This window comes from Pseudonaja textilis, chromosome 3 (genome assembly GCF_049901715.1).
Source record: "Pseudonaja textilis isolate UNSWEBS1 chromosome 3, rPseTex1.2, whole genome shotgun sequence".
Taxonomy (NCBI): Eukaryota; Metazoa; Chordata; class Lepidosauria; order Squamata; family Elapidae; genus Pseudonaja; species Pseudonaja textilis.
The window spans coordinates 155,281,203-155,296,823 of NC_141992.1; the positions used below are offsets into that span (position 1 = coordinate 155,281,203).

General features: G+C 34.6%; 1 protein-coding gene across 7 annotated transcripts in view; it reads right to left on the bottom strand.

Moving 5' to 3' along the window:
- The window catches only part of ZNF521 (zinc finger protein 521), a 291,923-nt gene that overhangs the window by 41,150 nt on the left and 235,152 nt on the right, over positions 1–15,621 (bottom strand). For 3 of the 7 annotated variants that reach the window (XM_087931185.1, XM_026699272.2, XM_026699273.2), the window contains one exon: positions 7,951–8,016. The exons of 3 other annotated variants lie outside the window; for them this stretch is intronic. In XM_087931185.1, coding sequence (XP_087787311.1) covers positions 7,951–8,016 — 66 coding nt within the window. The remainder of the gene's footprint in view (positions 1–7,950; positions 8,017–15,621) is intronic. One more of the 7 variants, XR_015743184.1, reaches the window with a different exon arrangement.

Consider the following 15,621-nt stretch of genomic DNA (forward strand, 5'->3'; position numbering starts at 1 on the left):
CAGAAATAGGAAATTGTGAATATTTTGATGTACCCATGTGACCAAAGAAACTAACTTGTTTTTTCTCCAGTCAGTAATCTAGATCAGTTGGGGAGCAAAATCTCTCCCACTGACCAGGAAACAAATCCCACAAAATTAATAGTTTTACTTTGGAATAAATATTTGCAGCAGAGGGTTTGGGTTTCTTTTTTTTTTTTGGAAAGTTTAGTTGCACCAGCAGATTCATGAAATCCAAAACAGAAATGGTATGTGAAAGGCTGCACTTCCTTTTGGTTGCCTGAATTTGAATGATATTTCAAAATATACTTCCTAGCTGAGAAAAAGAAATGTGCTATGCTTGCTGAGTACAGTGCATTCCTTGGTAACTCATATCCCCATAAATCCATTGATTTTATTCTTATAATTTTGAATGTTAATTCTTGATCAAGCCAAATGTCTGATTTAGGTCTCCAAAAACAGTTATCACTAGCTATTTTGGAAGATGGCAGAATTATCCAATTGTCATGTTATTTACAAACATTTATATTTGAATATACCAAACTATTCCCTCATGGCATAAGCAACATTATGCAAAAACAAAAGAAAAGAAATAACAGCAAAACAGAAAGGGAGTAAGAAATAGCGGCTGAAAAAAAAATCAAAGGCATGTGATATGAAAAAAGGAAAAGAAAAGTGCATAGATAAATCTAGTTTATACCAACACCATTCAATGTTCTGTGTACCTTACTATTTTTTACAACAAAGTTGGCAGAAGCAAACATTTGTACACAACAATATAAATGTTTATTTCTTTCAACAAATATTCACTGCTTACAAAAGGACACAATGCTACTCACTACATTTTTTCAATATAGCTTAAAATTTCTCACTACATTTTTCCATCTTCAGTAAGTTCTGTGTCATTGCATATTTTTAGGGAGGAAAATCTCTCTTAAATTGGTCTCTGAATTAGGAGGGAGGGAAGAATCCCACTTAGACTGCTATGTGAATTATATCAGGCATTACAGTATTTTATTTATTTGATTTGTTAAATGTATTTTCTGCTTATGTCACTGCGGGGCTACTCTAGATGGCTTATAATTCACAGACCCTTCCCAAATATTTGGGTTGATACATTTTAATTAAGGAGAGAAAAAAAGTAATCTCAATTTTAGATCTATCTCAAAGTGAACACAAGCAATGGAACTTTCAAAAAAATTGCCAAATTTTTGCAAAACACTTGCATCGACTGACAAAATTATTACTCATGAAAATATGTATTCCTCAGAAAAAGTACTACCAAACTGCCTGTTTATGCCTATGGAAAAATCAGGAATTTTTATGGGTACTGCTTTCTCAAATTTGCTAGTGTGAATTGCACATTCAAATTTTATATTTCAGATATTTTTTGAAGTCCAATGTACACATCATTTTTTAATGGAGGTTCCAAGGTAATTTTCCAGTTAATATATGGTTGTATGCCTAAAATAGGCATCATCAGTATAAAAGTAACACCTAATATTGTCTGAATAGGAGAATTCATGAGAAAATAAACAACATATGTTGACCAAGAAAAGAAGAATATTGTTCAGGTTTACTTCCCTCCCTTGTCCTGTTTTTCAGTTTGGGGACAATCTATGAATACAACATCTTCATATTCATGGTAATGCTGAAAAAAACCCAGCATATAGCCATGATTAAAAACATATGTTTGAATTCTGGTTTCCATTAACTTTGTGGGAGATAAAATTGAATGTCAAAGCTTGCAGGATCCTGTTGATTTCTATGGTTACGAAAAGGAGCCCCAAAACATTATATCTGCACTACACCTCAATGGATAATTTAGAAGAAGTTTGTTCTCCTCCTTCTCCTCCTTAATACTATCAAACAGACCAGGGGTCTTCAAACTTGACAGCTTTAAGACTTGTGGACTTCAACTCCCAGAATTCCTCCTCCAGTCATGTTAGCTCAAGAATTTTGGGAGTTGAAGTCCACAAGTCTTAAACTTGCCAAGTTTGAAGACCCTTGAAATAGACTCTTCCACTCTAATGCCTTCAAGATGAGAAGACTACTATCAGTCTGGAAGGTGCTTGTTAGTTGAAAACTGTTATAGAGATATAATGGGAGGTGCTGTAACCTATAGGAAATTATGTGAACTGTTAAAAATGTATCACTTGTGTTAAGGCTATTAGTTAACATCGTTTATGCTTTTAAGGTCTTTTTTTTTTCCCTTGACTTTTTGTATTCCATTGCATGTATTGATAAATCCCTTTCAAGAGCATTCCTATGGAATTGATGATCATATATCACGTAAATGCTTTCTGGATTGGTAATGGTGCCATGATAGTAATAGCCCTGAAATGTAGATGGTCCAGAGAAAGTCGACAGAATCATTGTCTCAAAATGTCCTAATTTTCAATCATGTTAATTTTTAATTTTGAAGCACCAATTTTACATTGATCCATTTGGGTGCTTCTTGTAGTTTTAAAACTGGAAAACATACATTGATAACTGCACAGAAAACCTTAATATCTGAACATTTAATATAGAAACATTGAACATCCTATCAGAAATAAACAGACAGACACCAGAAGGCTACTTTGATTATTTACAGTTGTGAGAAATTTGAAGTGTCAGAAACATCATTTCAAGAGGTTATTCTCCTCTCGTACATCCACTTCAAACTACTTTTTTCCAACAAATTTACAAGGAAAAAAAATCCAAAAGCACTGAAGAGCTTTAAAAAAAAATCAATCAGAATAATCTAATCTTTAGAAAGGTGGTAGATGATAGTAATTTGAAAATACTGTCTGACTCATTTATGAAAGTAAGATTTAGAGTCAATTGATTTAATAACCATTAAAATCTATGAAGGATTTAACAGATTGGCAGAGCCCTGTTTTTATTAGGAGTTATAAGTATGATTTTATGAAATTTATAGACAATTACCTCTCGGGATTAAGTTACAAATTAGATATTTACCAACTACTATAGACCTAATTTATACAACAGTTTTCCCCACCATAAACACAATTGTTTTTGAAGTTGCCTCAAGGAAGATGTCCAAGAACATTTTTAAGTAGGATTTGTATCAAGCTGTCAAAATGACGGATCATCAGCATCATCATCTCATCATTTATGATCATAATAATATGCATTGCTGGAGCACATGCTGACTTAGAACTCTATGCATGAAAATCGCTATTTTCCAAATAAAATGATGCATTATATTACTAGGGTACAAGTTGCATTTACTATGCAAATATGGAGTTTCTTCTGGTTGCTGTGCCTAATATTACATTTCCAAGTGTTGTGGTAGGGTGGAAGTAAAGCCTCTTGTGAGGTCTCTAATGAAAAAAAAAATGAAATAATGGGCAAAGAGAACTTCCTATCCACACTGTCATAATCAGATAGTGGTAGCTGAAGCAGATCGTTTCCAACTCTTTGCTGCTTTTTCTGTCCTAACCAAACAATATCACTACCCATCAATGCTCTAGACATGTCTCTTATCAAGTTTACTTCGCTTACTGCTAACAACTGATTGCTGTGAGTCTATTTAGTGAGAGCCTATTTCATTCTTATTAAGGCAAAACAGCTGAAGTACTTAATTACTTTTTGCATGACAATGTCCTTGAGCCACGTTCTTATTCTATCCATAGCACAGGGGATATAGATACAGGTGAAACTCAAAAAATTAGAATATCGTGCCAAAGTTCATTTATTTCAGTAATGCAACTTAAAAGGTGAACCTAATATATGAGATAGACTCATTACATGCAAAGCAAGATAGTTCAAGCCGTGATGTGTCATAATTGTGATGATTATGGCTTACAGCTCATGAAATGAACTTTGGCACGATATTTTAATTTTTTGAGTTTCACCTGTAGTTGCAGAGGGAAAGGTTATGTATGCTGTTCTATTATCATCCTATCTACATAATCATGGTTTAAATCATGATCCCTTTCTCATGGGAATCAAACTGTCTGTTGATTGTTTGCCGGAATGACAAATATGTTAATTTAATCTTCTTTAGGTTGTCCCAAATTCACCCAGATGGACAATACAATTCTTTAAAAGACCTAATATAAAAATTAACAAAGTCTGAAAACTTCCAACATATGCTCATTGTTCTTTGATTATAATAGGCCTTCTGTCATTTACAATTTCTCAAGTCCCATTATAAGAAATAAAGAAATAAAAATGAAGAAACCAAACTAAAACAATTCATGATATAGCAGTAAGGAAATGGGAATGCAAAAATCAAATATACAGCTGGAAATTGCTGAGGGAAATGTTTAAATTACTTCAGGAATCTGCTACTGAAAAACGATAAGACCAAAATTTTGTAGGCTTACTGGACACAGTCCAAAGGGGTAATAACTACAAAGGAAAACTTTTATAACTCTATTTAACATATAGAAGGTCAAATGTGCTAAATAACAAGGAATTAAAATAGTTCTGTAGAAACTGCATAAAACTAGCATACCAGCAGTAAAATTATTGCTACAGTCTATGGCAGGACTGTCAAGCTTGCGGTCCATGGGCCGGATGTGTCACGCACTGGCCATGCCCATTCCCGGTTAGTGAAGTCACAATATGTCATGTTTGACCTCCCTGGTCTATAATGTATACGTTGCTACAGGCTATAAACTACTGTCATACAATGAGAAAAAGGATATCCTTGAATATGGAAGCTGGACCATTACATTCTACTTATGATGATAGCTTTTTTATATATAAAGACTTCTTTCTCTAACATAAAAGAAACATTTTCACATTTATGCTTTATCACAGCAGTCTGAAAATCACATCACATATACATTTTCTGTACATTCATCTCTGAATTAATAAGAACATAAAGAACTTCTATGCCAACAGATCTGTATAAACTAACACTGTCTATTCTGACTGTCAAGACATTTTGAGACAGAGATGTCACTTGAACTCCTTTCTAACTGGAGACATCAGGAGTCAAATACGAGAACTTCTGCAAGCAAGCCATGTATTGCATCACTGAGCTGTGGCCTTTTCCCAAGAAATGCCATGCTGAGGCACACGAATGTTAATTCTAGTCTAGCATTCTGTCCTCTTAACGGCAGAAAGAAGATGTCAAAGGGAACATCTTGTAGGGAATCATCTTGATTGCTTCCTCTATTGTTAGCTTTTAGTTGTTCTGGTAGTCAAAAATATCTTAAGAGGGAATTGGACTAACATTGCAAAGCTATACTATTCTGCTTCTATTATATTTTATGGAATATAATGGAAATGATTGTATATGTTTTTCCACATTAAAAAAAAACTGGTTCAATTTTGTGATTAATATGATTTCTGCTCCTCCCTTTCTTTATAAAAAGTTCTAATAATTTAAGTGCAATAAATGGAAGTTCTTTTCTATCAGTTCTATTAAAGCTGGACTTATAGATGTACCTAGACAAATGCCTGAGGCAGCAAGTGTGGGTGGTAGCAGTTTTGCTTTGGCAGCAGATGGAATGGACTTCCCACGGTGGAGTTGCTAATTTATATCTTCCACTTGCTATTTTGAAACCTTAAATGACAAAGGGAAGGGATGCTACAGAGAAGTAAGAAATCGTTGTTCCAGAGAACAGGGATGATAAAAGTTGTGGAAAGGGGCAGGAGGAGATCCCAAGGGGCTCAGGTTTGTACATGTTATCATAGTATAGCAGCTGATTGGCAGCTGGTGTGGAAAATAGTCCTGTGTTTGTTCATAGAAACTAAAGAGATGATCTTACATTTTTCTAGCTCTATGACTGGGTGCACAACTCAAGGTCTATCTCTAGGCAAATGATTTATTCCATGGTGTAGAAGCAGATGAACAGTGCCATGGGAAAATGTCCTGGTTATATCAATAACTGTTATCTATTCTCAATATTTCAGCCTTCTTTGTGAATTCTGGCCAGCTATTTTTCTGGTTCAAGGGGAAAAAATAATTTGCAGTAGTCTGACTGTGGTTAAAGCTGCTATCAATATGCATCCATGCTGGTGTGGAGAGAGGGCACAATTAAACAAAAAGAACCCAAAAGACAGAATACCCAGAGAAGTCCTATTCTATAGACCCACTTAGGGTCTTCCTTCTGACTACATAACAATGTTTGTATGCCAAGGATGACAAGAAAAGTCACCATTAACCTCAAGAAAGCCTAATGCTGTTTGTGACTGAGTTTTCTTATTTACTTGACCCTTAATAAAGTGACACATTTATGAAAAACTGGCAATTTGAGATAATTAGTTTGTGAAAATTAAATCTGGCCAGCTATCCAGGGTAACAAGTAGAAAGTTTATCTTGGAAAGCAAATCCCCACCCCCTCCACAAAAGTAAGAAAAAGTCCTATGATTTGTTAAGGTCAAAAAGTTTAACTAAAATATAGAAACTGGACATACTGAGGCCTAGTATGTATCTTTTATGAACCAATACATTTTATACAAAGGCAATGAACAAAACACATCAGTATTAAATGTTTGCCCTGCTGTTATTGCAGAATGTATGTAACATATATTCATCATTCTAGGCTGCCATGAGCTGGCATAGAACTGGCAGCAAGTTTAATGAAATGGATGGATGGATGAATGGATGGATGGCTCGGGCTGATATTGTTTGGGCTCTGAAGCAGAGCAGACCTAATTAGCATTTGGATTGGAGACTACCCAAGCTATACCCTAGACCACTGCATTGAAAAATATTCCAGAATGTTGCAATAGAAGACACTTCTATAACATTCCCAATTAAAATGCATAAACACATCAATGAAGTCATCAGGAGTTAAGTCTCAAAGGAAACATACATGAAATACCCTGTTTCTCCAACAATATGGCCTCCCCCAATAGGAAGTCCCAGCATGTTTTATAGGCATGAAATGAAATTAAGCCCCTCCCCCCAAATTAAGGCCTATATTAATACATGCGAAATGGGGGGGGAATGGTGGTGGGGGCTTGCCGTTAGGAAGTATTTTGTTGCACACCCGGATATGGTGCTGCCTGCATTGACCCCGATATGAAGTGCCCCACCAATACTGAGGTCAACATCCAAGCCATCGCTGCCCACCCGCCCGAAGATGCAAGGGGGGGGGGAATTAAGTCACCCCCGAAAAGACGGCCAAGCCATTTTTTCGGGGCTCAAAAAAAAAAAAAAAGACCCGGCCTTATTATATGAGAAACACGGTAGTGTACAATGATTCTTTCTCCCTTGCTGATTGGCTCCCATGTTACATGAGTAACATTGGTGCTTCAGGATTATGGATTGTATGGATCTCTTTAAAAAGAGTGCTACTATACAAAGTATTCAATCATTCAGAAGACCCTGATGATTTTGGATTTTGAATACTACTGCTACAACTTGAAGCCATTCTGTACAGATATGAAAACCTCATTTAAAATCTAATGCAGGGCATAGATCCTATAATGATAAGATATTAGGCTACATGGAGAATTAAATTAATGTAAATTACTACATTAATGTATTAAATTAACAACTACATTAATACATCAATACAAATTTAAATGTAATTCTTTTGCAAAACATATTAGATATCACAGTTGTATGATATGTTCATAATTCCATATAACAATTATTTGGCTACTTTACAGAACTGCAAAAGCTAAGTGTAAGTAGGTATTGCCTCATGTTCCAGTTTCTAATTGTGAGCTTAGACACCTTAACCTCTATTTCTCTCTGAAATAACACTTCCTTGTTCTGCCTTTGTATATAATACACACAACTACAATGAAACGAGCAATAAAAGACTGCATACCGCACATCCGTGTTAATAAAAGTTACATTAATTTTCATGGAAAATGTAATTTATTCAAAATCAAAACACTTTGGCTTATTTTAAAGCATTGGTTCTCTTAATTTTGAAAGCAATTCTTTGTTGTTTTGTCAACTATAAATTTGTTTTAAAATTGGTCAACTTGCAAGATATAGCTTTCTCTAATTGTTTGAGGTTAAATACCTACTAGTATTGCCCACCTGTCTGGGAATTCTGGAACTGGTGGAAGTACTGGTATATCTACCATCGAGTTCTACACAGAAAAAACACAAATTGGTAAAATTGAAAAAAGATACTTTATGGATACTTCATGCAGCATAAAGAAAACACTACCCTTTGTCAGATCTAGGGGAAACACTTTCTAAACTGATCCATGTAGTTAGTATGAATTCCATATTATACTGGATCAGCTATGTAAACTGCGTACAACACATACTTCTCTCTATCAAGATATGTTTCTTGAGGAGACACAAGAAAATCGCTAAATAGCGGCCTGCAGAAGACATCAGATGATCACACAGAAGTACCCTTGGAAATTCTTTTTGTCTTTCTAAACATTGCACATTAAATATGTGAATAAAGTTGACACAGAATTATTGATAAGAGTCAGCATACACAGTGTAGTATATCAAAACACAAAGTCTAGCATAAAGTTGCATTGTTTTATTGCCTTTTTCTTGCATTGTACCTTTGGCTGTACAGGATATATAAACAAATGGAACAAACTGGTTATATTCATTAAAGCTTTCAGGCAACAACAGAACATCATTGGAGCAATTCTTACTTTTAGACTCTATTTTGCTTATTACTAGAATGTTATGCCTTTGTGGTCATTCCCACATGATGCTCCAGTAATATGCATCACATCTTTGCTTATGAAATCCTTTAAGAAAAAAAAATGTCACTAGTCTTTAATATAAGCACCTAATGAATCTGCTGGGGCATGTTTTTCTGTGATTGGTTCCTGAATTTAAACAATAAGGTTTAAATGCTTTTTGACATGATCAAGGAAATTCATACAAGTCTCTCGTGGTACTGAACTTACTTGAAAATTTCATTCATATGTTTTGGTGACTTAAAAATTAACTCAGATATTCCTCCATGGTTTATTATTCTAAATTCAGTAGAATGTACCGTATCTTTAATGTATTTAAGATATTGTCACATTAGCAGAATAATGTAGACAGGGAAAGCAATATTGTCATATTAGCAGAATAATACAGACAGGGAAAGTGACTTTTCAAAGTATGCCAAATGGATACATAGAAAAAACTGTTTTATTATTTCTTAAAATGGGGAGAAAAAAAAGATAAAAGTCAAAGTTGCCTTAAAGGTATACCTCAAAGTTATCTAAGGTTTAAAACTGAGATCCTTCTCATAGGTTGTCTGAGTTTATTGCCTGCATAATAGCATTATATCATGAGAACCAAAAGGATGTTTTCACATGTCATTTCAAATTGAGATTACAATCCCAAAATAATAATGTTATCCTTAAATCTTGCCTTTCCTCCAAAGTTTCAAAGTGGCTTAGTTAAGGATTGTGCTTCATTTTTCCCAAACAGTATCAACTTATCAAGTAAGTTGGAGTAGAAGAGGGAAGGGAGAGAAAAAAGAATAAAGGAAAAAATATGTCCAAATTTACCCAGGGACTTTGAATAGCTGAGGGTTGACATCAGCTGGGATCCTTCCAGTAATAAACCAACGCCCTAAGTATAATATTATTGCCTTAACTCAGAACCAATATTTTGGTTTAAAAACTATCCCATATACACCTATTGATTTCAGTGGGATTTATTATAAGACTGAGATGTGCATCAATCACCAAAGCTGGGATCATAACTGCTTCTCTCGTGCTCTAAATGTCCCAGTGTACCATGAAAATCCACTCCTGAAACAGAACTCAATATATTGTGCTTAGGGATATAGCAGGAAGAAAGGGAATCACTGAAAATTAATAATTATTATTTGTGTTTGCAAATTATCATCATGAACCCAAGTTCATTTTGTCTGTTCGCATCTTTTACCTAAAGTTTTCTCAGACAGAAATTTAATGACTAACAGTTGGTTATCATTTAATTTAAAAAAGTATGGACTTATTCGCATGGGCTACATCTGGCTCTTATACTTGGAGAGAAAATAGGAAAACACAATTCAGTCTTGGTATTTTTTCCCCTAGAGGTAGTGCCTGTCATTGAAAATTTAGATTATTGAAAGAAATGCATCAAAACTGTGTTTTAATAAATCAAATGGAAAAAAACAAAAGTGACTCAGTTTTTCAAACTGATTCAGATCTTATTCATATTTTTCTATTATTCAGTGCATCATAATCTATTAATATGTTACTGGTGTGGGTACTCATTTATTAAAAAAATAAAATCATGCTTCTAGCTAGCCAGCCTTCAATATTATTTTTGTTATCTAATCTTGCTTTATAATGCCTACATATAGTTCAAGACATGTGTGGGAAAAAAACACAAAAGGAATTGCTTACATAAGAGAATCCAGATGACCGGGGCATTTATAGTATCTCTAAATTTGTAGAGATAGTCCTTGTTTAGTGATCACAATTGGAACCAGCAACTCGATAATTAAAGAAGTAGTTAATAAACTGCATTGGTTTTTATAATCTTACTCCAGTTTTCTTTTGTTTTACAGACTGGTAAAGGTTATAAATTTAAGGATTAGTTGCAGAGTTACTTTTTCATCACTGTTGTAACTGCAAATGGTTATTGAATGAACAGTTGCTAAACAAGGACTTACTACTGCATCTAATAAATCAGAATTACCACCTCAAAGCAACTTGTCACATTCAAACCATTCATTTGAAGAAAACTATGAAGAGAATGTTTGACTGAGGGCATAGCAGAAGTGATATAATCTGGTTCCTATTGCTGCATAATCAGAGCATATTACATGTCAGCAATGTAATTGGCATTCAGTTAGAATGGACTAAATAAAAGGCCCTAACTAGACCTAGTTATAGTAGGTTTTGTTGAATATAGGAAAATCACTAAATGGAAACTATGGAATCATTGTTGCTAATTTGTAGAATCTGGACATACATAAGGAATTTTCAGTCAATGATGATTATGAGATTCTGAAAATACCAAATGACCAAAAATAGTATAAAGGACATAAGTGACTAAATTTCTCTTAAATGATATATTCCTTTCTTAAATACTAAATAAAAAGGGAAATAGTACAAAACCAATGGAACAATAAAATATTAAAGCCAAGATTGAGGGGCAGTAACTTAAATCAAGAAATAGTTTTCTTTTTTAAAAATGATCTCTGCTCACTTTTTAATTTGTAATAATAAAACAAAACTTATGAAGCTCAACAATAGAATATAATGCCTCTATGTACTTTACTTTATTCATTTTTTTACTATATGCTATCAAGCCGGTGTTGATTCTTTGCTACTACATACCAGTAGATATTCTCTAGGACATATTCCCAATCTTCTTCTTCGGTTCTTCCAATGATTGAATCCATATACCTTGCTGCTAATTCTTTTTTCTACCTTTCTTACCATTATCACCCTCCAGAGAATGGGTCTTTGCATAATATGTCCACAAAGTATGATAATTTGAACCTGGACATTTGTGCCTTAACTGTGAACTCTGGGTTGACTTGTTCAGTGTTGTTGGTTGTCCATAATATGTTCAGGAATCTTCTCCAGATAACAGGGTCTCTCATTCTGTTTCTCAAAATCCCACTTTTATTTCTATAATGTCACAAGGAAAATAACTTGACAATAGACAATCCTGATCATTTTAGGCAAAGACACATCCTGGAATCTGAATATCTTTTCCAAAGTGTTCATGGCTACTCTACCAAGTGCTTGTCTGTTATTGACTACTGATACCTTCACTATTGTTAGTTGATTCTAAAAGGTAGAAATATATTTATCATCTCAGCATCTTCATTGTATCTTCTAAATTGTACCTACTATTAGTTTTATTCTTTGTTCCATTTTTTTCATTGTGCTTCTTGACTTTCATGGCTAGAACTTCTAGATTATTTTCATTTTCAACTACCAGAGTAGCATCATTAACAAAGCACAGCCTAGTGATATTTTTTCTTCCAATTTTAAAGCCATGCACATTTGTTTCCAATCCAGCTCCCCTCAAAAATTCTACATATAGGTTGAATAAACAAGGTGAGGTTATATAGCTTGTCTCCCTTCTTTGCTAGCTTGCCCATTTTACCATATTTTCTCTGAATTATGGCTTCCTGATCTGCAAATAGGTTTGGCATGATGACGATGAGAAGTTCTCTTTTTCTAAGAACATTCCACAGTTTCACATGGTTGACACAATGGAACGCCTGTCTACAAACAATGAAGTATATGCTGAACTTCTGTTGGGTATTCTTTGGTTTTTCTCAGTTATCCATTCTGCATCAGCAAGAATATATCATGTCCCTCAGCATCTTCTAAAGCCAGCTTGCAGCATCTCTGTAGGACACTCTGCTCTCTGTTGGAAGACCCTAAGCATCATTTGTTTGGATGCAAAATAAAGAATACTTATGATGTTGTCTTACTTCAAAGAGACCTAAACTTCAAAAATAATACAGTTCTATTTTCTTATGCAATATTTCCATTTTGCAGCATTCAGCATGACTTTCTGATACGGTATACTCATATCCATCATCTTAATTACACACCATTATTTTTGTTGTTAAAATTGGTAGATTTTGGATACTATCCTCTAGTCCACTATATTGGCTTTCTTTCAGTGCAGCCTGCACGATTCCTACAAAGACTCCTCTGAAATGAATGGAGCAGCAGCAACTGGAGCTATGCACCTTTTATCCACAAGAAAAAAGGATATAAATTGACCCAATGCTCTCCTTTTCCCACACATTCTGTATTTTTGTTTTTGTGCTAATATATTTCTGTGCTTTATCGCTGTAACCTGCTGTTCTCTTTAATTGCTTATTGTTATTAATTATATAGTGGTAACATTGTTGGCTGCTTGAACTATTTGGCTATAAAAATGCATTTATTATTATTGCCAGTGGAGCTGCAGTAAATTGCCAGGGTTCTGTCTAGAGATAAATGCCTTTGAATATTCATCCAATAAAATTTGAACCTGGATCACACTGCGTTTTTCCTTTGCCTCTCTCTTTTTTCCTTCTTCTTCTGCTCTCCTCTTTCTTTCCTGTTTTCATTTTATCTAAATACATTATTTTTAAGAATATGTTTCATTGTCAGGGGTTGCTAAATAGCAATCTTTTATTTTGGAATGTCTTTTGTTTGCATTTTGATAGTTTATCTATTTAATTATTTATGACAAACCTATATTCACCGGAAATAGAAACTGAGTTTCAGAGTTCGATGGACAAGTTCTCTTCTAGGCTCTGTTACTATATATATGAAGATATGAAATCCAACAATGAGTCTGTTTGCCACAATATTGCTGCTTTATAATACCAACCTTATCCAAAATTTGAGCCATATGTACATAATAGAGAAGGAAAATGGCCCTTAGTGAAGCATTTTATTCCACATTGTAAGACCAACACTAATACCAACAAGGCATAGATGACATTATGGTGATACTAATTCCCTGGCCAATTCACCATGTTTACACATGGGTAGTTAATTCCTAAAGCAAGCTAAACTTAGTAGAAGCAATAGGCTTATATTAACTCATCTTGAAATCTGAAATCCATCTGCTGTTTGGGAGCAATAATCTTCTGACAGGCATGCAAGCTGCTATGGCCAGATTAATGACCCAGTACCATACTGTTATCTCGATTAATGTACACAGCAAAACAGAGCACATGGAACTTTTAATTGTAGAAATGCCACAAATTAACATGGTTCCATGTTCACAACTGTGTTCTAAATCATGCAAGAGTAGCACTTTCTGAACCTTGAATAAAATATTGAATATAACTTTTGATTATTTTTGGCCTACCAATATGCCCAAGCATATTGGAAGCTTAATGAAGAAGTGATGAGATAAATGCGGTGTGGGAACCTTTTAGTGAAAAGCTTTAGAAGAGCAGAACTGGCAAAGTATAATTCTAACACTAGATGTTTTAGCAATCCTTCTATTGGTGGTTTATGTACAATACCCTCTTGTTTTATGATCATAAGTCACCAAAAGGAGTAAGTACCTTTTTCTAATCACGTGCAGTGGTGGTATGCTATCGGTTCGGCCCGGTTCGGCCAAACTGGTAGTAAAGAAACCCAACGATCAGCTGAGAGGAGGAAAAAACTCCTCACAATCATCTGAGAGGAAAAAGAAGAGAAAGGCGCAGGATCAGCCCTCTCACTTGCCCCTGCACTTTTCTCTTCTTTATCCTCTCAGCTGATTGGCACTGCAGGTCTCAGCTGATATGGGGAAAGCTGCACACTGGCATTAGGCAAAGCATGCCACCAAGCCAGCCCACCAAGCTACGGCCACAGAACCAATGGTAAAGCAATTTGAATCACACCACTGATCACATGGTATAATACTCAAGACACATTTATATCTAGAGGGTTTTTTTTAGAAGGATCTTGTGACAAAGACTATTCCAATGTATTAAATATATTCATAAACATATATGCAAGAGTAATTGTGTCACCACAAAGAATAACAAGTATATTATTGCTAAGGTTGTCCTTTCCTACATTCATATGCCATGTTTCCAATAGATGAAATATTGTACTCTAAAGACAATTGCACAAATATGTTTTCTTGACTACAACAGGGCTTTCATCAAAGTAGAAGTATCAACATAATGGTTATCATGACAGGACTATAAGGATGAGTCATTTGCCCTATATTATCATAACACAATTAGGAATGAAAATCCTTGATAAAAGTGAAATCAAACAAAAATACATCTGTCAGTGTAGAATGTCAAGATAGCCAAAAGACAAATGAGGCATCTGTAAACAAAGACTGTTGGCTAATGCAAAATAATAATCAAAGTATCTGACTCTAGGATTTCTGAAATTATTCTGAATCAGGAAGGAAGGAGAAACTCTTTATAATAAAGATCCTATAGCCATATATGTAATTTTATTAAATATATAATATATATTTTATTGATTTCAATGTGGCCTAGTAGATGAAAAATTGGAGAAATAAAACTTAGTAACTACAAATCCTGCCTCATCCATTTGTTAAGTGCCTTGAGCAATTCGTATATCCACAGCCTCTGTTCTTCACCTTGAAATAGAAATCATATTGATGGCTAGTAATGATGTAGATTGGAAATAGCTATGTACTGACTCAGACCATTGATCCATCTGGTCTGGTACTGAATATTCCAAGAGGAAACTGATTTCCAGGATCTGTACTGAATTAATTTAATGGCAGATCCCAATAATTAAATCAAGGGTATTCTGAATGCCAAGCCATCTGATTTATCACTCAGCTATGGCCTTTAGATTTTAAAAAGTTTGAACTTTAAAATCTAGACTTTTATGTAGAAATAAAAGGATGCAGTAATCCTTTTAAAACTTGATACATATAACTGAACAGAATTCCTCTGGAAGCCTCTGGACTGTCAGCCCTGAATCTCAGATTTGACTTTAGAACTGCTTAAGAGTCTCTGTGAGAAATCTTGAAGGTAGCAAATTTATGTTCTTCCTGACAGCATTGCTCATGTCATGCTTACATGTCAGTCTTCTATGAACAGAGAGGGAAAACAAGTACGCTTGATGTAAGGCAGTTGGAATTCATAGTTTTGTCTCTCTTTCCTTCTACACACAAAGCAACTCAAGTTTTCATAATTCTACAGGTACGTGCAGGGATTTCCTACATGGCCATAGCATGGCAAGATCACAAAGGAATATTAACCCTGTCATATTTTGAAGGCAAGGTTGTTTCAGAAAGAAAAAAGAGGTGAAGAG